The 25,846-nt window shown below is 41.1% G+C and overlaps 1 protein-coding gene across 1 annotated transcript in view; it reads right to left on the bottom strand.

Annotated features, from left to right (window-relative positions):
- LOC128703090 (uncharacterized) overlaps window positions 1-25,178 on the bottom strand; it is a 122,401-nt gene extending 97,223 nt beyond the window's left edge. The window contains exons 1-2 of the mRNA XM_070080505.1: window positions 24,958-25,178; window positions 4,632-4,842 (exon numbers count right to left, since the gene is read on the bottom strand). Coding sequence (XP_069936606.1) covers window positions 4,632-4,842; window positions 24,958-25,150 — 404 coding nt within the window. The 5' untranslated portion in view covers window positions 25,151-25,178. The remainder of the gene's footprint in view (window positions 1-4,631; window positions 4,843-24,957) is intronic.
- Window positions 25,179-25,846: the final 668 nt, after the last annotated feature.

Here is a 25,846-nt window from a genome sequence, read left to right as displayed (position 1 = left end):
AAGAACAGAGCGTATACCACCTATGTAAGTGGATACGGGCTGCTGTGTAATGCAGCGAAGTATGAACAAATAGCTGATGGTACGGAATATCAGTGCGGAGAAGAAGGGCACTTTCATTAACCCTTTGAGGGTTTTCGTCGTACTAGTACGTTTTACGCGTAGGGGTTTTTGACGTACTAGTACGCATAAATTCTAGCGGCCTCAAATCTAGTGGGAGAAAGCTGGTAGGCCTTCATATGAAAGAATGGGTCTATGTGGTCAGTGTGCACAGTCTAAAAAAATCCTGCAGCACACAGTGCATAATGAGAAAAAAAAAACTTTGACCATTTTTTTGGAATAAATCAGCGACTTTGCAGTGTATTTTCGTATGGTATTTATTGTTGTATTCTAGCTTTCTTGGTCTCATTTTATAGAATGGAAGACATATTACAGAAATTGAGATGATTTTGGCTGGTTTTACAAAGAAAGGTGCCTTGAAATTGAGCTCAAAGTAGCAGAAATGTTCGATTTTTACCAAATTTCAAAAGTAAACAAATCGTGCCAAGCGTGCAATACACGTCAACTGGTGAGTCTAATATTCTTTCACAAGTGCACCAATAATATTTATACCATTTTTTACACTAATGCAGTAGTCTGCATAACAGTAAATCTTATATTTTTTCCGAGAATAAAAATTCAAAATGGAAAGCAAAAGAATATGAGAGGGGCCTTGAGACGTGACTAATGACTAGAGGAAATTTCATTTTAGTGCCAGGAATGTCTTTCTTGTTTATTCTGGACCCTATTCGGAAATTGGCATCTTTTGAAATTTGTGTGAAATTGGCAAAATTGCTAAATTCTGACCACTGTACTGGATAGTTGAATTTCATAAATGGGTGGTTTCTTGCACCATTCGATAGAAAAAATGGAGTTCTAGCGAAATATTCATGTTTTTTGTCGACTAGTACAGCGAAATTGGCCGAAAATGGGGCTCAAAGTGGGCAAAATCGCCGATACGTAAACATCGCCGAGACCGCTAACTTTGCGAGAGCATAATTTCGTAAGTTTTCTATCAAATTAAAAACTTTTGGTGTCTTTATGATCGGGAAAAGATTCTCTATCTTTTCATAAGAGAAAATAATTTTTTTTTTTTTTTTTTAAATTTGGCCGACCCTGAGAACGAGTTTCGGAGAGGGCCTGTCGACCCTCAAAGGGTTAAAGGTCCCATCAGGAAAAGGATCTGAAGAATACAATAAATTATAGCCTGAGATGTGAGAAATAACAGCAGAGTGTAATTTTGGTTCCTGTAAGCAAACACCAACAGGGGCAAACTGGGAGAGTAACATCTGAAGCTCACCCCGATTACCCGAGGCCGCGTATATTCCACTGTAAATAGGCCATGATTGGCAATGATAAAGATACTTGAAATCCGCAGGTAAGGGTTCCTACGGACTAGAAGGGTTAGAAAAGTCCACATGCGGAGGCAGTGGAAAATGTTCAAGCAGCGAAGGAACGGTACGCTGTGAAGAAAGGAGTTGCGCAGATGGAGCAGAGGAGAGAGAAAGAGCGGAAGGTGGATCAGTGTCCATTGATGGTTTGGTCTCTGCAATATATTCAGAGATTGCTTCAAGTGTTTCGGAATTCAGAGATGTCGTATGGGAGACAATATTGGGAATGGTAGGGGGAAGATGAGTAAAGATTGGAACTGTATTGGACTGTACCAAGGTAGGGGGATGCGAAAGGGTGGAGGGAACTGGAGAAGCGTGGCAGGGGACAGAAGAGGCAGGAACCTGGGAGGTGGCAGAAGAGGAAGAAACTTGGGAGGGAACAGGGGAGGAAGGTACATTACAAGGAGGAGGGTGAACCTCTGCACTTGTAACTGAGCCAGTGAGAGGGGAAGAACTAGGGACAGAGACAGGGAGGGTAAAATGAGGAGGTGGAAGATGGGTAGGAGGTGTTACCGGACCTTTTTTTGACTTTTGAGAAGTAGAGGGACGATTGGGAGGAGGTGTCGTACGAGGTCTCATCCATACTGAGGCTTGTGAGAGAGAACTCGAAGAAGCGAGAGTAGACTGAGGCGTTGAAGTAGGGACGTCTGAGCCGAGGACAGCAAAAGGATTAGATACAGGAGTGATTATGGGAGAGGTAACCACAGAGGTGGGTGTAGAAGATGGGATACTAGAAGTGGGGGGACGTTTTGAAACACGGGAATAAGAAACACGTGGGAGTCTCCCTTGGAGGCGGAGATGAGAAACTGCCATGGCATAAGGGAGACCTTCTGTCTCTTTGAGCTAACGGATTTCCCGCTCGTTTAAATAGACCTGACAACGGCGAGAGTACGAAGGGTGAGCCTCATGACAGTTAAGGCAAGAGGGAGATCGATTGCAAGACGTATTAGAATGGTCATCGGCACCACAGACTGGGCATTCGGCGATAGATCTGCAATATTTCCCTGGATGGCCAAATCGCCAGCAATTTCTACACTGTTGTGGTGTAGGGATCACCTTTCGAACTTGTAACTGATGTCCTGCTATATAAACTGAGGATGGGAGTTCTCGGCTGTCAAAAGTTAAACGAGCCACATTGCTAGGGTATCATCTCCGCCCACGGGCAGGAAGAACGTAAGTGTCTACCTTGAGGATTGGGAGATCTTGGAGTTCCAGCTGTTCTAGAATGTCGGTGCCACATGTCTGGAAATTTTGTTGAACTATGGTATGGGGCAGAATGACGGTACCACTACAAGAATTGAGGGAATGATGTTTTTCAAGAGTGACAGGAACAGTATCGATATGGGAAAGACGAGAGAGCTCATGAGCCTGGGTAGCATTCTGTACGGTAATGATGCGAGTACCGCTCTTAAGAGCATGAAAAGAAATATCTTTACCAACATGGCGTAGGAGTGCCTTGCCAATACTATGGTCAGAAAGATAGGCAGTAGAGGAAGTTGGTCGTAAAGTGAAGAATTTAGTCCACTGTTCAGTCTGAAACTGAGCGTGGAAAGGTAGTGAAGGACGTGTCGATCGTTTCTGAGAAGAACGAGAAGGTGGAGAAGTATCATCAGCAGGTAATTGTCGTTGATGTTTAGGCGTGGGACCAGAGTTGGTCCGACGTGGAACGGGTCGGCGATTTGAAAATTGCCGCACCGTAGAGGGAGAGGCCGGAAGCATAGTCAGAGGAGAGCGAAGGTCCGATAAATCGAAGGAGTCAGTCGAGGCCTCAGTACCTGAAGCGGGTGAGGAAACAGCACCGGCAATAGGTACAGAGGCATGAGGAATGTCTGAAGAGTGGTCCAAAGACGAGGCGGGGTCAGAACGGGGTGCGGTATCAAGAAGGGGCCCGGGGGTACCAGGTTCATGGACTAGGGCTGCCATGGTTAGGTTACTTCTTTCTTTTTGTTTTTAAGAAAAAAAAAGAAAGAAGAGAAGAAAATAAAAATAAAAAAAAGAAAAAAAAAGGGGGGACCGGGGAGGGATAGGTCCTAGGAGGAATGAAAGGGCCAGAAATCTCCCTCCGCGCCCAAGAGGACCTCAGCACCGCAAGTAGCGCAGATGCAGCATGGAACCCGTGCCATACCCTACCCATCATGCTAGTAAACTAACAATCCGGGATAGCAACCTCACATCTGCCGAGCTACCTCGGTGGACAAAAGAGAGGGCGGCCGGATATCCGCCACAAAGCATACCTCCTTCGGCCACCACCCCCGGAATCCGAAAGGTGGCTTCCAGAGATACACTCGTCGCCCGAGACACCCAAAGCTACTCCGGGATACCGGAGAGGGATCGGGACATCCCCAGGCGATCCAGATTCCACGGCAAACTACGCCACCGCTAAGAACCTCAACGGAATGGGATGGACCCCAGTATCCTTTCTCCTACCTAGGAACTAGCGCACCTGTGGGAGAAATCCCAAAGGACAAAAAGAGGAAGGGCAAAAGGGAGGAGTGGGGAAGAGGAGGAGGAAAGGAAAAAGGGGAGGATGGGGAGGATGGGATAGGGGAGGGGAGATTGGGGGGTAATTAGGTTCGGTCTGAGGAAGAAGACCGATAGGTCTAATTCCTCAGACCAAGAGCCTCTTCACCATGCCAAGGAGCCCCCCTTGAAGAGGACTACATTTTGTAATACTGCAGAAAGAAATAAAGTTTGGTGTTTAGTTGAGTGGAGGTAGTAAGACAGGTAGTAAGGCAGGCTCAGGCCAATCTCTGCACACCACAACACAGACATGCTACTCTTGCAACTGCCCTTGTTTCCTCTTTTTAGTCAGTCTTATATCTCTGTTAGTTTTAAACACACTGGCCGTCTCCCACCAAGGCAGAGTGACTCAAAAATGAAGAAACACTTTCAGAAAGTTTTTCTTCTTTTTACATTTAATAATTTATGCAGGAGAAGGGGTTACTAGCCCCTTGCTCCCAGCATTTTAGTTTCCTCTTATGACATGCATAGCTTACGGAGGAGGAATTTTTCTCCACTTCCCCATGGAGTTTGTTAGATATTCTCTGCATCATACTTATACTGATGGTTTGGCAACAGATTTATAAGCCAGTGGAGAAGAAACAATAACAAACTTTAATGTTTCATGGTGATTTTTAAATTGTCAATAAAATCTTTATTACCACTTTGAAATAAATTCCCACTACTGGAGTAGATAATACCTACCTGTTCTCAAGGGTGAGAATGATGGCAATGGGTCTTTGATTAATACCTACACAGGACCCCAGACACATAAATCGCAGAAGAATGGGAGTGTAGTCGGAGCCATCCTGCCAGGGACCAACTGGTACTACAACTAACAAGCGTCCCGAGGCACTCTTAATATAACGAGCCTCAGGGAGGTCAGCCCTTACTACATGCTCAGGGTATGGAAAATCTGACAAAGAAAAAAACAAGCTTGTCCAATAAAGAAAAATAAATCTGCATGCAAAGCTACAAAAATCATGAGACACCTATATCACATCAATTACCTAAGTCTACCTGAAGACACAGAATCCTGTGTGATCAGGACCAAACTACAGTAAATAATGTAAAGCCTTGATTTAATGGACTAAGGGGTGGGGTAGTGTGTGGGGCTGGTATTATGGGGCTATAGGACCCAACATGTATTTATAAGTAACAGTTACTCTGGAATACCTAATTATATTGAACTGATGGGGACTTTGCTCTATATGTCAGAAGGACTGATCAACCTTATGACTGAGAGGCAGCTGGGTCAAACCTATTTTTCTCAATATAATAGGTTATACTATAGACACATAAACACAATTTAAATAAGTAGTTTATAAAGTTGTATTTCTTTTTGTAAAAGTAAAATTAAGGTGTTGTAGAATTGTGGTAAATGGAGAATTGTGCTTGGCAACAGTCTTTTGTTTTGGTGGGAGGAGCTTAGGTAGGCTTCTCTCTCTCTCCCTCTCTCTGACTCTCTCTCTCTGTGGCTGACCTTCAACCTGGCAGGATCTCTGGGTCCTTCTTCTATCTGTTGGGGCATTATGTGTGCTCCAGGGGTGAGTTTTTATAATTTAAGTTGTGGCCACCATACCCAGGGTGACTAAAGTGTGTCAAAACACTGGTTAGCCCAGAGTTATGTCAAGAAGAGAGGACAAAAGTTGTTGGGATACACCATGTGGGAAAACAGCTATGGAGTGTGTAGATTTTTGTTTTGAAAATGCGAGGCTGTGATTGTATATTCTGTACATATCTATTGAGAATACAGTTATATTTTTATAGTAGTAGTTTACATAACCTGTGCAGAGGGCTGGTGAAAGGATATCAGAGACACTCAGGATGATCAGCCATAATGTAAGTATTACCCCTAGACAATTAAGGCCATTAAGTAAAAGCTACCCCACACTAGAACATGTAGTAAGAACCTTACTATCAAAGTAATAAGACCTACCAACGTAACAGCTGGTAATGGCAACTGCAGTGAATAGATTTGACACTGTCTTGTCATAGTTACAATAATAACACACAATTCTGTAATCAAAACATTTTGTCAGTTGTTAGGAAATTGGTTGACTCACTGGATTGTGTCCCTTATTTCCAAAGTCCATTAAATCTAGGATTTACTATATTTAATGTAACACAGAGTTATATCTCATTACATAAATATTGAGAAGCAATACATTCACGGAAAAAGAGAACATAAATAATCTTAAAGCAAGTCTTAATCTGAACATTCATAATAATAATAATAATAATAATAATAATAATAATAATAATAATAATAATAATAATAATAATAATAATAATGCAGAGTAAGACACCACTTGGACACAAATATGAAACATTGGTAAAGAAAGAAAGAAAGAAAGAAAGAAAGAAAGAAAGAAAGAAAGAAAGAAAGAAAGAAAGAAAGAAAGAAAGAAAGAAAGAAAGAGAAAGAGAAAGAGAAAGAGAAAGAGAAAGAGAAAGAGAAAGACAAAGACAAAGACAAAGACAAAGACAAAGACAAAGACAAAGACAGAGACAGAGACAGAGACAGAGACAGAGACAGAGACAGAGACAGAGACAGAGAGATTGTTGTATACAGTGGACCCCCGCATAGCGAACGCCTTGCATAGCGAACAATCCGCATAGCGAACGCTTTGTTCGCTAAAATTTTGCCCCGCATAGTAGACAAAAACCCGCTCAGCGAACTTCGTCCGATACGCGTCCAATGTGGGCCCTCAGCCAGCCTCACATGTGCCGCCCGTCCCATTGTTTACCAGCTAGCCTCCGCGGTAACATTCAAGCATACACTCGGAATATTTCGTATTATTACAGTGTTTTCGGTGCTGTTTGTGGAAAATAAGTGACCATGGGCCCCAAGAAAGCTTCTAGTGCCAACCCTACACCTCAAAGGGTAAGAATACCCATTGAAATTAAGAAAGAAATCATTGATAAGTATGAAAGTGGAGTACGTATCACCGACCTGGTCAGGTTGTACAAGAAACCAAAATCAACCATCGCTTCTATTGTGGGCAAGAAAACGGCAATCAAGGAAGCTGTTGTTGCCAAAGGTTTAACTGTGTTTTCGAAACAAAGATCGCAAGTGATGGAAGATGTTGAGAGACTCTTATTGGTGTGGATAAATGAAAAACAGCTAGCAGGAGATAGCGTCTCTCAAGCGATCATATGTGAAAAGGCTAGGAAGTTGCATGACGATTTAGTTAAAAAAATGCCTGCAACTAGTGATGATGTGAGTGAATTTAAGGCCAGCAAAGGTTGGTTTGAGAGATTTAAGAAGCGTAGTGGCATCCATAGTGTGATACGGCATGGTGAGGCTGCCAGTTCGGACCACAAAGCGGCTGAAAAATATGTGCATGAATTCAAGGAGTACATAGAAACTGAAGGACTGGAACCTGAACAAGTGTTTAATTGTGATGAAACAGGCCTGTTCTGGAAGAAAATGCCAAGCAGGACCTACATTACTCAGGAGGAAAAGGCACTCCCAGGACATAAGCCTATGAAAGACAGGCTTACTTTGTTGATGTGTGCCAATGCTACTGGTGATTGCAAAGTTAAGCCTTTATTAGTGTATCACTCTGAAACTCCCAGAGCGTTCAGGGAAAAGAATGTCCTCAAGGATAATTTGTGTGTGCTGTGGAGGGCAAACAGTAAGGCATGGGTCACTAGGGAATTTTTCTATAACTGGTTACACCATGCATTTGCCCCCAATGTGAAAGATTACCTAACTGAAAAGAAATTAGACCTTAAGTGCCTCCTGGTGTTAGACAATGCCCCTGGTCATCCTACAGACGTGGCAGAGCGACTTTATGGGGACATGAGCTTCATTAAGGTGAAGTTTTTGCCTCCTAATACCACTCCTCTCCTGCAGCCCATGGACCAGCAGGTCATTTCCAACTTCAAGAAACTGTACACAAAAGCTCTGTTTCAAAAGTGCTTTGAAGTGACCACAGACACTGGATTGACTCTAAAAGAGTTTTGGAAGGATCACTTTAATATCCTCAGTTGTGTAAACCTTATAGGTAAGGCTTGGGAGGGAGTGACTAAGAGAACCTTGAACTCTGCTTGGAAGAAACTGTGGCCAGAATGTGTAGACAAAAGGGATTTTGAAGGGTTTGAGGCTAACCCTGAGAGGAGTAGTATACCAGTTGAGGAATCTATTGTTGAATTGGGGAAGTCCTTGGGGTTGGAGGTTAGTGGGGAGGATGTGGAAGAGTTGGTGGAGGAGGACAATGAAGAACTAACCACTGATGAGCTGATAGATCAACTTCAAGAGCAAGAGGCCAGACCTGGGGAAACTGGTTCAGAGGAGGGGAGAGAGAAATTGAAGGAATTGCCTACTTCAAAGATTAAGGAAATGTGTGCAAAATGGCTTGAAGTGCAAACCTTTTTTGATGAAAATCACCCTCACACAGCTATTGCAAGCCGTGCTGGTGACTGTTACAATGACACTGTTGTGAACCACTTTAGACAAATCATAAAGGAACGAGAGGTACAGGCCACTATGGACAGATATGTTGTGCGAAAGAAGTCCAGTGACTCTGAAGCTGGTCCTAGTGGCATTAAAAGAAGAAGGGAAGTAACCCCAGAAAAGGACTTGCTACCTCAAGTCCTAATGGAAGGGGATTCCCCTTCTAAACACTAACACTCTCTCTCCCCTCCTCCCATCCCATCAATCATCACCAGATCTTCAATAAAAGTAAGTGTCATGTAATTGTGCATGCCTTTTTCAGTTTGTGTGTACTAAAATTAACATTTTTTTGTGGTAAAAAATTTTTTTTTTCATACTTTTGGGTGTCTTGCACGGATTAATTTTATTTCCATTATTTCTTATGGGGAAAATTAATTCGCATAGCGAACATTTCGCATAACGACCAGCCCTCTTGCACGGATTAAGTTCGCTATGCGGGGGTCCACTGTATTAGAGTCTTGCTCTTGAACTCTCAGGCAGATCTGATAGTCTACAGCATACACATCTCTCTTACCTGTGAGTCCTACTTTTGTTTAACTGATTTTTCACTTTGCTTGGTTGAGTATCTATTACATTATAAACTAAAAATGAATTACAGGTCCTCCATCACAAATCCGGCATCATTGGGACCTGTAGTGTGCCGGATTACTGAGTTTGCCGTATTACACAGTGGTTAGGTTAGAATACATTTAATAAAATTAACCAACTTGACTTTCACAAAGTTCATTGAACATCAGCAAAAATTGAACATTTCTGCTATTTTGACCTCAATTTCAAGGTACTTTTCATCATGAAAGCAATCAAAATCATGTCTATTTCTGTATTTTTTTTTTTTTATTATCACACTGGCCGATTCCCACCAAGGCAGGGTGGCCCGAAAAAGAAAAACTTTCACCATCATTCACTCCATCACTGTCTTGCCAGAAGGGTGCTTTACACTACAGTTTTTAAACTGCAACATTAACACCCCCCCTTCAGAGTGCAGGCACTGTACTTCCCATCTCCAGGACTCAAGTCCGGCCTGCCGGTTTCCCTGAACCCCTTCATAAATGTTACTTTGCTCACACTCCAACAGCACGTCAAGTATTAAAAACCATTTGTCTCCATTCACTCCTATCAAACACGCTCACGCATGCCTGCTGGAAGTCCAAGCCCCTCGCACACAAAACCTCCTTTACCCCCTCTCTCCAACCTTTCCTAGGTCAACCCCTACCCCACCTTCCTTCCACTACAGACTGATACACTCTTGAAGTCATTCTGTTTCGCTCCATTCTCTCTACATGTCCGAACCACCTCAACAACCCTATCTCAGCCCTCTGGACAACAGTTTTGGTAATCCCGCACTTCCTCCTAACTTCCAAACTACGAATTCTCTGCATTATATTCACACCACACATTGCCCTCAGACATGACATCTCCACTGCCTCCAGCCTTCTCCTCGCTGCAACATTCATCACCCATGCTTCACACCCATATAAGAGCGTTGGTAAAACTATACTCTCATACATTCCCCTCTTTGCCTCCAAGGACAAAGTTCTTTGTCTCCACAGATTCCTAAGTACACCACTCACTCTTTTCCCCTCATCAATTCTGTGATTCGCCTCATCTTTCATAGACCCATCCGCTGACACGTCCACTCCCAAATATCTGAATACATTCACCTCCTCCATACTCTCTCCCTCCAATCTGATATTCAATCTTTCATCACCTAATCTTTTTGTTATCCTCATAACCTTACTCTTTCCTGTATTCACCTTTAATTTTCTTCTTTTGCACACCCTACCAAATTCATCCACCAATCTCTCCAACTTCTCTTCAGAATCTCCCAAGAGTACAGTGTCATCAGCAAAGAGCAGCTGTGACAACTTCCACCTTGTGTGTATTCTTTATCTTTTAACTCCACGCCTCTTGCCAAGACCCTCGCATTTACTTCTCTTACAACCCCATCTATAAATATATTAAACAACCACGGTGACATCACACATCCTTGTCTAAGGCCTACTTTTACTGGGAAAAATTTCCCTCTTTCCTACATACTCTAACTTGAGCCTCACTATCCTCGTAAAAACTCTTCACTGCTTTCAGTAACCTACCTCCTACACCATACACTTGCAACATCTGCCACATTGCCCCCCTATCCACCCTGTCATACGCCTTTTCCAAATCCATGAATGCCACAAAGACCTCTTTAGCCTTATCTAAATACTGTTCACTTATATGTTTCACTGTAAACACCTGGTCCACACACCCCCTACCTTTCCTAAAGCCTCCTTGTTCATCTGCTATCCTCTTCTCTGTCTTACTCTTAATTCTTTCAATAATAACTCTACTGTGGAGAAAGTTTCTCCAGGAGGGGGGTATCAGCCCCCTTCAGCCCCTTTCAGCCCTGAGGGGCCCAGCCCTCTCAGAAGGGGCAAATATCTTGTTTACTGCTACAGTGAGTAATTGATCACAGATGCTGTACGAGTATGCGTGGTCAAATGACCTCTGCTCCTTGCAGTCCAGTGTTGCAAAGTGTATTTTTATAAGAGACAGTACATCTCTTACTTTAGCAGGACAATTAAGGAAAATCCTGCTCCCACTTTATTACCATAGTAAAGATAGTGGACATTGTTGTCTATGCTTAAGACAGCAAGAATCAAACATTCTGCTTTGCTTCATCGAGGAAGTGGCAAGGAAGCAAAAAGTACTAGGTCAGCTTCTTTTTTGTGCTAGGGGAGCAACGGCGTGGGGCGCTGTGGCGTCTTCAGATTGTTTTGACTCTACTGAGAGTGACACTGACGCCAGGATAACCAACAAAGAACACTGATCTGTGCCTTAGTGTGGACAAAGTGTCTCACAAAACACGATAAACACTTACAGAGAAGCGTGATCAACTTCTTAGTGATATTGTGTGAACAATTGTTGATGAACAGTGTAACAACGAGTGTTGCGATCCAACAGAGTGTAGTGCGACATTCTTCAAAGAACACTATTCTTCAATCAACTCAACGGATATCCGGGCGTAATTACGGGTCAGATACATATACCCAGGTAAGTGTTCTAACTCGTGATGTACTACTATTGACTGCGCAGTTGAGTATAAAGTCGTGAGTTAGTCACTTATCATAAACCCCGGTGATATGCGGACCATTGAGTCCACACAAGTAGGTATTTTGTCAGCCATCAGTGAATGAAATATGCTGACATAACACCCCCTAGGGGTAATTTATAATCTTACAAATTATATTTCTTGACAGCCCATGTTGAGATGGTTTCGACAGCTTCTAGACCTCGTCTGCAGGGGCGGTTGTGAAGGCAATGAGTTGTCCTTTTAAGTTAAGTACAAGTCTTTAAACTTAACTGGTAATGCCATTTCTCAACATCTACCATACACTTTACCAGGTATACTCAGCAGACTTATCCCCCTATAATTTTTGCACTCTCTTTTATCCCCTTTGCCTTTATACAAACGAACTATGCATGCTCTCTGCCAATCCCTAGGTACCTTACCCTCTTCCATACATTTATTAAATAATTGCACCAACCACTCCAAAACTATATCCCCACCTGCTTTTAACATTTCTATCTTTATCCCATCAATCCCGGCTGCCTTACCCCCTTTCATTTTACCTACTGCCTCACGAACTTCCCCCACACTCACAACTGGCTCTTCCTCACTCCTACAAGATGTTATTCCTCCTTGTCCTATACACGAAATCACAGCTTCCCTATCTTCATCAACATTTAACAATTCCTCAAAATATTCCCTCCATCTTCCCAATACCTCTAACTCTCCATTTAATAACTCTCCTCTCCTATTTTTAACTGACAAATCCATTTGTTCTCTAGGCTTTCTTAACTTGTTAATCTCACTCCAAAATTTTTTCTTATTTTCAACAAAATTTGTTGATAACATCTCACCCACTCTCTCATTTGCTCTCTTTTTACATTGCTTCACCACTCTCTTAACCTCTCTCTTTTTCTCCATATACTCTTCCCTCCTTGCATCACTTCTACTTTGTAAAAACTTCTCATATGCTAACTTTTTCTCCCTTACTACTCTCTTTACATCATCATTCCACCAATCGCTCCTCTTCCCTCCCGCACCCACTTTCCTGTAACCACAAACTTTTGCTGAACACTCTTACACTACATTTTTAAACCTACCCCATACCTCTTCGACCCCATTGCCTATGCTCTCATTAGCCCATCTATCCTCCAATAGCTGTTTATATCTTACCCTAACTGCCTCCTCTTTTAGTTTATAAACCTTCACCTCTCTCTTCCCTGATGCTTCTATTCTCCTTGTATCCCATCTACCTTTTACTCTCAGTGTAGCTACAACTAGAAAGTGATCTGATATATCTGTGGCCCCTCTATAAACATGTACATCCTGAAGTCTACTCAACAGTCTTTTATCTACCAATACATAATCCAACAAACTACTGTCATTTCACCCTACATCATATCTTGTATACTTATTTATCCTCTTTTTCTTAAAATATGTATTACCTATAACTAAACCCCTTTCTGTACAAAGTTCAATCAAAGGGCTCCCATTATCCTTTACACCTGGCACCCCAAACTTACCTACCACACCCTCTCTAAAAGTTTCTCCTACTTTAGCATTCATGTCCCCTACCACAATTACTCTCTCACTTGGTTCAAAGGTTCCTATACATTCACTTAACATCTCCCAAAATCTCTCTCTCTCCTCTGCATTCCTCTCTTCTCCAGGTGCATACACGCTTATTATGACCCACTTCTCGCATCCAACCTTTACTTTAATCCACATAATTCTTGAATTTACACATTCATATTCTCTTTTCTCCTTCCATAACTGATCATTCAACATTACTGCTACCCCTTCCTTTGCTCTAACTCTCTCAGATACTCCAGATTTAATCCCATTTATTTCCCCCCACTGAAACTCCCCTACCCCCTTCAGCTTTGTTTCGCTTAGGGCCAGGACATCCAACTTCTTTTCATTCATAACATCAGCAATCATCTGTTTCTTGTCATCCGCTCTACATCCACGCACATTTAAGCATCCCAGTTTTATAAAGTTTTCTTCTTCTCTTTTTTAGTAAATGTCTACAGGAGAAGGGGTTACTAGCCCATTGCTCCTGGCATTTTAGTCACCTCATACGACACGCATGGCTTACGGAGGAAAGATTCTTTTCCACAATAGAATAAATAGAAGACAATAGAAGAAATAAAGAAGAACAAGAGCTATTTAGAAAAAGGAGAAAAACCTGTAATATATCTTCCATTCTATCAAATAGGACCAAAAAAAATGAGAATACAACCATAAAAACCATACGAAAATATACCGCAAAGAGGCGGCTAATGGCTGAGAAGTGAACTCCCTTATTTATCGTCCGTCTTTTTTATTTTTGTTGTATGTTAACCCTTTGACTGTCGCAGCTGTGTATATATACGTCTTATGAGGTACCGTGTTTGACGTATATATACTCATAAATTCTAGCGGCTTCAAATCAAGCAGGAGAAAGCTGGTAGGCCCACATGTGAGAGAATGGGTCTGTGTGGTCAGTGTGCACCATATAAAAAAAATCCTGGAGCACGCAGTGCATAATGAGAAAAAAAAACTCCGACCGTTTTTTTTAATTAAAATGCCGACTTTGTGGTCTATTTTCTTATAGTATTTATGGTTGTATTCTCGTTTTTTTGGTCTCAATTGATAGAATGGGAAACATATTATAGAAATAGAGGTGATTTTGATTGATTTTACTATAAAAAGAACCTAGAAATGGAGCTCAAAGTAGGGGAAATGTTTGATTTTTGCCGATGTTCAAAAGTAAACAAATGATGCCATTTTCCAGTATCCATTTCCAGTATCCATTTTCCAGTATCCATTTTCCTATCAAACATGCTCACGCATGCCTGCTGGAAGTCCAAGCCCCTCGCACACAAAACCTCCTTTACCCCCTCCCTCCAACCTTTCCTAGGCCGACCCCTACCCCGCCTTCCTTCCACTACAGACTGATACACTCTTGAAGTTATTCTGTTTCACTCCATTCTCTCCACATGTCCGAACCATCTCAACAACCCTTCCTCAGCCCTCTGGACAACAGTTTTGGTAATCCCGCACCTCCTCCTAACTTCCAAACTACGAATTCTCTGCATTATATTCACACCACACATTGCTCTCAGACATGACATCTCCACTGCCTCCAACCTTCTCCTCGCTGCAACATTCATCACCCATGCTTCACACCCATATAAGAGCATTGGTAAAACTATACTCTCATACATTCCCCTCTTTGCCTCCAAGGACAAAGTTCTTTGTCTCCACAGACTCCTAAGTGCACCACTCACCCTTTTCCCCTCATCAATTCTATGATTCACCTCATCTTTCATAGACCCATCCGCTGACACGTCCACTCCCAAATATCTGAATACATTCACCTCCTCCATACTCTCTCCCTCCAATCTGATATCCAATCTGTCATCACCTAATCTTTTTGTTATCCTCATAACCTTACTCTTTCCTGTATTCACTTTCAATTTTCTTCTTTTGCACACCCTACCAAATATGTAATAATAATCATGCATAGACACATTAAATGTCTTATTTTAGGTTAATATAGATATTTTCATTAATCCATCTATGATATTTTCTTCAAAACTATATAAGAAACATGTTTCAAAGCATATAAACATGCAATGTTTATATGCAATGCTATCAAGGGGTGGGTCAGTGGAGGGAAAACATTACATTTTCTCCGGTCCAGCATTAGAGAAAACTGTATGAATCTGCGTCTGGCCCAGTCACCACTTTTGTTGACAATTCTCAGCATGAATTATTCATTACTTCTCCCTTTGTTTATGATGGCTTCTAAAGGTAGTTGTTAGAAACGATTAAGCTCAGTGAACATGGTATGTCAATGGTAATAACATGGCTCTGGGCCATATCATGTAGCTATGTAGGTAAGTGTATGTATATAGCCCAGGCTACCTATATATATAAATTCTATTTTAAAATTGGCAAGTGTGACATACCAGTTTCTCGCTATTTCATTTCTGTAACATTTTGGTGACAACAGTATGTCAATGGTCACCACTATATTTGTATCACAACAATTATTATCACCAAAATTGTTACTTCAATCCTTCTGTATCACTATCTTCATATTTACCAATAATATCAAAATTAACATTCAAATAATAAACTTCAACTACAGAACAAAATACATACAAAATAGTTTACAGTAGCATAATGTTAAAAGTAGTACTCCTATAATGTCATCTAATATAAAAAATAACATCTACAGTGGACCCCCACTTAACGATAACCTCCCAATGCGACCAATTATGTAAGTGTATTTATGTAAGTGCGTTTGTACGTGTATGTTTGGGGTTCTGAAATGGACTAATCTACTTCACAATATTCCTTATGGGAACAAACTCGGTCAGTACTGGCACCTGAACATATTCTGGAATGAAAAAATATCGTTAACCGGGGGTCCACTGTATTAACTTACTAGACTATAACTCAAATAATTTCTTCAATAATCATGTACAATGATACATATGTCTTTGTAGTCTTAAGCTTTCCCACAATGCTCTGCATAACTATGTCTTTCAAGTGTCATACATTTCTGTATAAACAATGCATTGTGTGGAAATAAACTTATATTTGTATCAGGGCTGTTGAGTCATAAGAACTTAAGAACATAAGAAAGGAGGATCACTGCAGGAGGCCTGTTGGCCCATACTAGGCAGGTCCTTTACAATCCATCCCACTAACAAACCATCTGCCCAACCTAATTTTCAATGCTACCCAAGAAATAAGCTCTGATAACTCTATCCACTCATTTGCAAGTCCCGCTCAAATCCAACCCCTCTCACTCATATATTTATCCAACCTAAATTTGAAACTACCTAAGGTCTTAGCCTCAATAACCCAACTAGGTAGACTGTTCCACTCATCAACTACCCTATTTCCAAACCAATACTTTCCTATGTCCTTTCTAAATCTAAACTTGTCTAATTTAAATCCATTACTGCGGGTTCTCTCTTGGAGAGATATTCTCAAGACCTTATTAATATCCCCTTTATTAATACCCATCTTCCACTTATACACTTCGATCATGTCTCCCCTCATTCTTCATCTAACAAGTGAATGTAATTTAAGAGTCTTCAATCTTTCTTCATAAGGATGATTTCTAATGCTATGTATTAACTTGGTCATTCTACACTGAATGTTTTCTAACGAATTTATGTTCAGTCTGTAATATGGAGACCAGAACCGAGCTGCATAATCAAGGTGAGGCCTTACTAATGATGTATAAAGCTGCAGTATGACCTCTGGACTTCTGTTGCTTACACTTCTTGATATAAATCCCAATAATCTATTTGCCTTATTACGTATGCTTAGGCACTGCTGTCTTGGTTTAAGGTTGCTGCTCACCATAACCCCCAAGTCCTTTTTGCAATCTGTATGGCTAAGTTCTACATTATTTAACTTATAACTGCTAGGGTTATGAACATTCCCGAGCTTCAGAACCTTGCATTTATCTACATTGAACTGCATCTGCCACTTTTCTGACCAAGAATAGAGATTGTCTAAATCCTCCTGAAGTTCCCTAACATCTACATTTGAATCAATTATCCTACCTATCTTTGTGTCATCGGCAAATTTGTTCATATCACTAGTAATACCCTCATCAAGGTCATTGATATATATTATAAACAACAACGGGCCCAAGACTGATCCCTGTGGAACCCCACTTGTTACAGATCCCCACTCGGATTTAACCCCATTTATGGACACTCTCTGCTTCCTGTCTGTGAGCCATGGCTCGATCCACGAGAGCACTTTTCCCCCAATGCCATGAGCTGCCACTTTCTTTAACAGTCTTTGGTGCAGAACTCTATCAAAAGCCTTACTAAAATCTAAGTAAATAATATCAAATTCTTTATCGTGATCAACAGCCTCAAAAGCTTTACTGAAGAAAGTTAATAAATTAGTTAGACAAGAATGGCCTCTCATGAATCCATGCTGAGTATCATTAATCAAGCTATGCTTATCAAGATGGCTTCTTATAATCTCAGCTATAATTGACTCTAGTAATTTGCCTACAATTGAAGTCAGGCTTATTGGGCGGTAATTTGACGGTAACGACTTGTCCCCTGCTTTAAAAATAGGAATTACATTAGCCATCTTCCACATATCAGACACTACACCTGTTTGAAGAGATAAATTAAAAATATTAGTTAATGGTTCACAGAGTTTCATTTTGCATTCCTTAAGAACCCTTGAAAAAAGCTCATCAGGACCCGGCGACTTATTTTGCTTCAGTCTGTCTATTTTCTTCACAACCATTTCACTAGTGACTGTGATGTTACATAATTTATCTTCTTCAGGCCCACTATAAAAATTAATTACTGGAATATTGTTAGTGCCTTCCTGTGTAAAAACCGAGAGAAAATAATGGTTTAAAATCGAGCACATTTCATTCTCTTTGTCAGTAAGATGCCCATAGTTATTTTTAAGGGGACCTATCTTATCTCTAACTTTTGTTCTATAGACCTGGAAAAAAATTTTTGGGTTAGTTTTCGAATCCCTAGCAACTTTAATTTCATAGTCCCTTTTTGCTTTTCTTATCCCCTTTTTAATATCCCTCTTAATGCCAATATACTGATTCAAAAGATGACCCTCGCCTCTTTTGATACGCCTATAAATTCCCTTCTTATGCTCTACTAGATATTTCAGCCTATTTTTCATCCATTTTGGGTCATTTCTATTTGATCTAATTTCTTTATATGGGATAAACGTTCTTTGAGCAGCATGTATAGTGTTCAGAAAACTGTCATATTGATAGCTCTCTTTGTTACCCCAGTCAACAGACGATAAGTGTTCTCTAAGCCCATCGTAATCTGCTAAGCGAAAATCTGGGGCAGTTACCGAGTTATCCCTACTATCATACTTCCATTCAATGCTAAATGTAATTGATTTGTGGTCGCTAGCACCCAGTTCCTCTGAAATTTCTAAATTATTAACAAGGGATTCATTGTTTGCCAGAACTAAGTCAAGCAGGTTATTTCCCCTTGTAGGTTCTGTCACAAACTGCTTCAAAAAACAATCCTGAACTACTTCTAAGAAGTCGTAAGATTCTAAATTCCCAGTCAAGAAATTCCAATCAATATGACTAAAGTCTCCTAGAATTACTACATTATCGTGCCTTGTGGCCTTAACAATTTCCTCCCATAGTAGTCTCCCTTCATCCCTATCTAAGTTTGGGGGACGGTATATCACACCTAAAATCAATTTTTCATGCCCCTCTGAAAATTCTATCCAAACTGACTCTGTATGTGTTACTTCAGACTTAATACCCGTTTTTATGCAACAGTTCAAGCGATCTCAGACATACAATGCCACTCCACCCCCCTTCCCAATACTTCTGTCTACTTGGAACAATTTAAAACCCTGAATGTGACATTCCACAGGCATGTCCCGACTTTTTGAATTAAACCACGTCTCAGTTATGGCAAATACATAAATGTTTCCTGCACTAGCAACTAATCTCAATTCGTCTATCTTATTCCTAGCACTACGGCTATTAGCATAATATACATTGAAAGACTCTATTTTCTCTTTACCCTTCCTGCTCATTTTTTTTTTTCTACTAAACCTACTACTGTCCTTATCACCTAGTGTCACTGGCTTCTCAACATTCACCTCGTTCTGCTTATTACTAGTTCCCCTAGAACTCATAATATTACTACGCTGGGGCTTCACTGTTTTCCTGCCAAAACCCATAACACAACTATTCCTAGTTTAAAGTCCTAACAGCTCCCTCCACTGCAGTTGCCAGTGCCCCCACCCCAGACCTAGATAAGTGAACCCCATCCCTGGCATACATGTCATTTCTGCCATAGAAGAGGTCCCAGTTGTCAATGAATGTTACCGCATTTTCCTTACAGTATTTGTCCAGCCAGCAATTGACACCAATTGCCCTGGACAACCATTCATTTCCAACTCCTCTCCTTGGCAAAATACCACATATGACAGGGTTCCCACCCTTCCTCCTAATTATTTCTATTGCTGACCTATACCTGCTAATCAGGTCCTCACTCCTATGTCTGCCAACATCATTGCCTCCAGCACTGAGACAGATAATAGGATTGCTCCCATTACCTCTCATGATGTCATCCAGACAGCTAACAATATCCTCCTCCATCCCAGCCCCAGGAAAGCAAACCCTCTGTCTCCTGCTCCTGTCCTTCAAGCAGAATGCCCTATCCATGTACCTAACTTGGCTATCCCCAACAACAACAATATTCTTACCTTCCTTGGTGTCGTTCATCGTGACGTTCCCAGTAGTCGACTCACATTCGTCGGGTAGCACGGAGAAAGCATTAGATGTTTCCACAACAGATTCCACAGCAGTCTCTTTCTTCATCGTTTCCACCTTTCCATTCGTCTTCTTGATCGTCAACTTTGTTCCATGCTGTCCAGCCACTGACCAGTTTCCCTTCTTGACCTGAGGACTCAAAACAGGAGGACTACTACGAATCATCTTGTTTTCCTCGGTCAGTCGCCGAATCTCCATCTCTCAGTAGTAGTAACCAGTTACCAGTAACCAGTGTACCAGTAGTTGACTGGAAGACGTGTAACGATGCACAAAGCACGGAGGAGCAGGTGGATGACAGGAGACAGGCTGGATGATAGGCTGACTGGCGTTCACTTCCACAGTCTGGCTTACTGACTGGCTTAATTGCAAAATCCGGGTCAACCCCTCGGAGATTGAAGCAACTAGCACACGAACTAAGCCAGGAAGCTTGAAACGGCTGCAACAGGCTTGCAGGTTGGAGGTTGTGAGGGGAGTAGCTGGTGGGTGAGACGGTTCACCTTTGACCCTGCCAGCTACTCACAAACAGTCTTCTAACGTCTTGAATTACCCGTAAAAACTAAATCCACGCATCCCACCGCTGCCACCATTTATCATGTGGGAGTTCGAACACGTGGATTGGGTAAAGTAATACTCACGTAGGCTGGTAGTACGTATAATTACAGATAATGTGGGGAGCGCCCTTACAGCCGTACCTATCTCTCTTGCTCACTCTCGTAAACTGACTGGCCGCCCACAGTACCCATATGTGAGGGGGTCTTTGAATAGTGCTATGGTCAGCACAATATGAATAGACAGTGACTCAGGCAGAGACGGTTGGTAGGAGTCAACTACTGGTACACTGGTTACTGGTAACTGGTTACTACTACTGAGACGAGCTCTCAGTAGTAGTAACCAGTTACCAGTTGCACTAAACAGCCAGGTTTAGTGCAACCTGGCTGTCGCACTAAACGTCTCAAAAGTACTTTCACAAGCTAACACCAGAGTCGCCATCGCTTCTACCACTTCAATAAAGGATCTAACCAGGACAAAACCCAAGCACCACGAACCAGTCAATGCAGGAGTTTACACTATACCCTGTGGAGGCTGTGACAAGATCTACGTAGGTGAAACAGCAAGAAACCTCGACACCCGCCTCAGTGAACACATTTACGCATGTAGGAACGACAACTTAAACAACGCTTGTGCACAACACCGAAATTCCACCAATCATCTCATGAAATTCAGAGACGCCCAATTAGTGATCAAAGAAACTAATTTCCGCAGACGCAAGTGCCTCGAATCAGCACTGATCGCTGTTTCGAATACAATTAAACAAAACAACGGCAGCTTCACCATCTCCGAAGTCGTAGCAAGAATCCTCCTGAAAACAGTAAACCCTGCCATCACATAGTCTCTCCTGTTATACTACACAAAGCACATTACAGAGAGTGAACACTGAAAAAAACCTGCCTCTTTCCAGTCTATATTTGTCCAACCTATTTTTATGTTACCCAAGTAATAGCTTTTATATCCTTTTACTCATGTACGAATTAATTGCTCTTCCATATTGTATTATTTTTGTTACTACTACTACTACTACTACCACTACCACTAGTGAACATCGAAATGTTACCTCACTAGTATTACACCTCACTCTGAGCCTTTATATACCCTCTGTGTCCATGTATTGTTTGTAATGGCTTGATAAAGCTCCTGGAGAGCGAAACGTTGCCACAATAAATGTCACATTAGTTGCACTTGTGTCCTTTTACTTTACATATTGTCGGCAATTCTACCAACTTTATTACATGGTTAGTTGTTGTTGAGCCCCATGCACAAATTCCATAGGTGAGATAGGGGTAAATAAGAGAGTGATAAAGGGCCAGGAGGGCTGACTGTGGAACATAGTACCGTATCTTCGATAGTATGCCTACAGTCTTGGAAATTTTCTTAGAAATTTGTTGTATATGTGTATGAAATTTGAGTCTATTATCGAGGTGGATTCCTAAGAATTTTCCCTCTGTTAGCTTTGTGATAGGTGATCCGTTTATCGTTATGTTAAGAGGTACATCTGTAGCTCTGCTACCAAACTGAATGAAGTAGGTTTTGTCAATGTTTAATGTAAGTTTGTTAGTCCTCATCCAGGTAGATATTTTCTGTAATTCGGTGTTCACTCCTCTTTCCTTCTGCACCCACCCTCCTATAACCACAAACTTCTGCCCCACATTCTAATACTGCATTTTTAAAACTATTCCAACCCTCTTCAACCCCCCACTACTCATACTTGCACCAGCCCACCTTTCTGCCAATAGTTGCTTATATCTCACCCAAACTTCCTCCCCCCTAAGTTTATACACTTTTACCTCCCTCTTGCTTGTTGTTGCCATTTTCCTCTTTTCCCATCTACCTCTTACTCTAACTGTAGCTACAACTAAATAATGATCCGATATATCAGTTGCCCCTCTACAAACGTGTACATCCTGGAGCCTACCCATCAACCTTTTATCCACCAATACATAATCCAATAAATTACTTTCATTACGTGCTACATCATACCTTGTATATTTATTTATCCTCTTCTTCATAAAATATGTATTACTTATTACCAAACCTCTTTCTACGCATAGCTCAATTAAAGGCTCCCCATTTTCATTTACCCCTGGCACCAAAAATTTACCTATTACTCCCTCCACAACATTTTTGCCCACTTTAGCATTGAAATCCCCAACCACCACTACTCTCACACTTGGTTCAAAACTCCCCACGCATTCACTCAACATTTCCTCTACACTTCTCTCTTCTCCAGGTGCATATATGCTTACTATAACCCACTTTTCACATCCAACCTTTATTTTACTCCAACATTATTGCTACTCCTTTAGCTCTAACTTCATTAGAAACCCATGACCTAATCCCATTTATTCCTCTCCACTGAAACTCTCCCACCCCCTTCAGTTTTGTTTCACTTAAAGCCAGGACATCCAGCTTCTTCTCATTTATAATATCCACAATCATCTCTTTCTTATCATTTGCACAACATCCACGCACATTCAGACTTCCCACTTTGACAATTTTCTTCTTCTTATTCTTTTTAGTAATTATTACAGGAAAAGGGGTTACTAGGCCATTGTTCCCGGCATTTTAGTCGACTTTTACAACACGCATGGCTTACGGAGGAAAGATTCTTATTCTTATTTTATATTTGCCATATCAATTGCAAGCATGCAACATACAAGCTCAGAAACCTGCTAAAGCTTGGCTCTAAATGCTATAACTATGCCATTCTGGCTTTTATATTTTATTTATTAAAAGGAATTACAAATATTCAGTAACCAAATAGTTAAATAAAAGACAAGACTTGAATAAAAAGACTATCAGTATAAAGTAATAAATGTTTCTGAATCAGAAAATCTGAATCAGAAACATCCCTCTCTACTAGTTCAAGACTCTGAAGTACATCTCTGATATTACTAAAAATATCACTGAAGTTAAAGCTACAAAAAAGTAAAAAGCAAATGAACACATGAATGGCTTCTGTCTCCAGTAACCCAAGAATTGCTTCCGAATCCGACTCCAGTAACCCAAAAATGGCTTCTGACTCTGACTACATTAACCCAAGAATGACTTACCAGTCCACCCCTTTAAAAATCATGGTTATAGTTATAACCACTATTATTTTAGTTGGTAGATGGATCTATGAATTCCTAACAAATAGAACACAAAGAGTAATAGTAAACAGAGTAAAGCTAAAGGTGGCTACAGTGAAAACTCTGTTCCACAAAGTCGAGTACTCGCTCCCATATTGTTCCTCATCCTCATGTTCTTCTTCCTTTGTGGATGACACCCGAATTTGCATGAGTGTCATCCATCGAAGACACTGCAAGACTCCAGGCAGACATCAACCAAATCTTTAAATAGGCCACAGAAAACAATATGACGCTCAACGAAGAGAAATTTCAATTACTCTGCCATGGAAAACTCGAAGAAATTAAAACTATATCGGAGTATAAAATAAACTCCAACCACACAATTGAGCGAAAAATTAATGTGCAGGACCTGGGAGTGATAATGCCAGAGGATCTCACTTTCAAAGATCACAACAATGTATCTACCACATCCACTAGGAAAATGATAGGATGAATAATGAGAAGTTTAAAAACTAGGGATGCCAAGCCCACAATGATTCTCTTCAAACTGTTTGTTCTCTCTAGGTTGGAATATTTCTATACACTAATAGCACTTTTAAAGGCAGGTAAAATTGCAGACCTGGAGAATATACATAGAACTTTCATGGCACATGTAAATATGATAAAACACCTAAATAACTGGGAACAGTTGAAGTCTGTTGATTTGTACTCCCTGGAATGCAGGTGAGTAAGATACATAATATACACCTGGAAAATCCTAGAGGTTCTAGTCCCAAATTTGCACATGAAAATCACTCCCTATGAAAGCAAAAAACATGGCAGGAGAGGCAGCATCCCCCCAATGAAAAGCTTGGGTGCCATGAGTATGCTAAGAGACAACACATGTCATGGGCCCAAAACTGTTCAATTGCCTCCCAGCATACATAAGAGGGATTACCAATAGACTCCTGGCTGTCTTCAAGGTGCTGGACAGGCACCTGAAGCAAGTACCTGAACAGCCAGGTTGTGGCTTGTACGTCAGTTTCTGTGCTGCCAGCAGTAGCAGCCTGGTTGATCAGGCCCTGATCCACCATGAGGCCTGATCATGGACAGGGCCGCAGGGGTGTTGACTCCCGAAACCCTCCCCCCAGGTTTACCTCATGTTGATAGCCTAACCTCTTCACTGACCTGGCCTTGGTTGTCTTATCTCATGTTAGACTGCCTCCTAACCTCTTCACTTGACCTGACCTTGGTTGTCTTACCTCATGCTGACTGCCTCCTAACCTCTTCACCTGACCTGACCTTGGATGATGTATCACCTCACCTCATGTTGAATGCCTCCTAACCTCTTCACCTGACCTGACCTTGGATGTTGTATCACCTCACCTCATGTTGACTGTCTCCTAACCTCTTCACCTGACCTAACTTCTACTCCACTTTTTCTCTCAGTTGTGACTTGTTAATTTTCTAGGAAGAGTTGAAACACTGCATAATGTGTCTCTTTTATGAGCTACCTGTAAATAAATCTCATTTCCCTTAAAATTTCACACCTAACAACTCTACATAAAAACAGTCAAAAAATAAGATGAAGTATAATGTACCATGATTGGTCGAGTCTGTTGGTGCAGCATGGTTGGGGCAGCGATTGACATTATGGTGCAAAAATTGTGAACTAGAAAATACTGGCACAGCCCGAATGGAGAACATTTGGTTCTTGATAGGTTTCTTAAGGTGAATTTCAAATGGCACAGCATTGTTGATATTTGTATATAATTTGTTGGTGATCCTGCTCATCTGTAAACAGAAATACAAAATAAATTGTGATTTTTATGCAATTATGTTTAAAAGTGCACAAGTAATTGAATAACATGTATTATGCATACTGGCTCCTGCACCTTTGTGTCTTAGTGTGACCTGTAAATGGTCCAAGTTGAACTGAAACACTGACATAAGCTTCTCCTACATGTGGGTTATTTGTATAGAGAGGAGCTTTATAAGAGAGCTTACTGCATTATCTTTTACACCTTATATGATTCTCTCAGCTCTCAAGTTTAAAATTATATGAAATACATCTAAATTAACCCTCTAAGACTAAGGAACTATAACTAGCACAAACTTTATTGTTCCTTCAAGGAAAAAAAAGGCCCTCTTTGTTGGAGAAGGGCTCTTGGTCCAAAGACCTCAAGCTACCCTCCCCTTCCTTGGATCAAACATAATCACCTCACATTCCCCATGCAATGCATGAGCCCAATGGGTTCAGTGTTTCCCACACTATCATACAATAACAATAATTAACATTACTGTTGCTTCTCTCAAGTGAACATTTCATTGCTGTATACTGTCACAGAGCCACTTCTATCTATCTATCTATATCTACATCTGTATCTATATCTATATATCTATCTATATCTATCTATATTGATCTATATCGATCTATATCTATATCGATCTATATATCTCTCTCTCTCTCTCTCTCTCTCTCTCTCTCTC

Source organism: Cherax quadricarinatus, unplaced genomic scaffold (assembly GCF_038502225.1).
Source record: "Cherax quadricarinatus isolate ZL_2023a unplaced genomic scaffold, ASM3850222v1 Contig542, whole genome shotgun sequence".
In the NCBI taxonomy this organism is placed as follows: Eukaryota; Metazoa; Arthropoda; class Malacostraca; order Decapoda; family Parastacidae; genus Cherax; species Cherax quadricarinatus.
The sequence above is the reverse complement of the archived record's forward strand: the minus strand, read 5'-3'. Positions and strand labels throughout refer to the sequence as shown.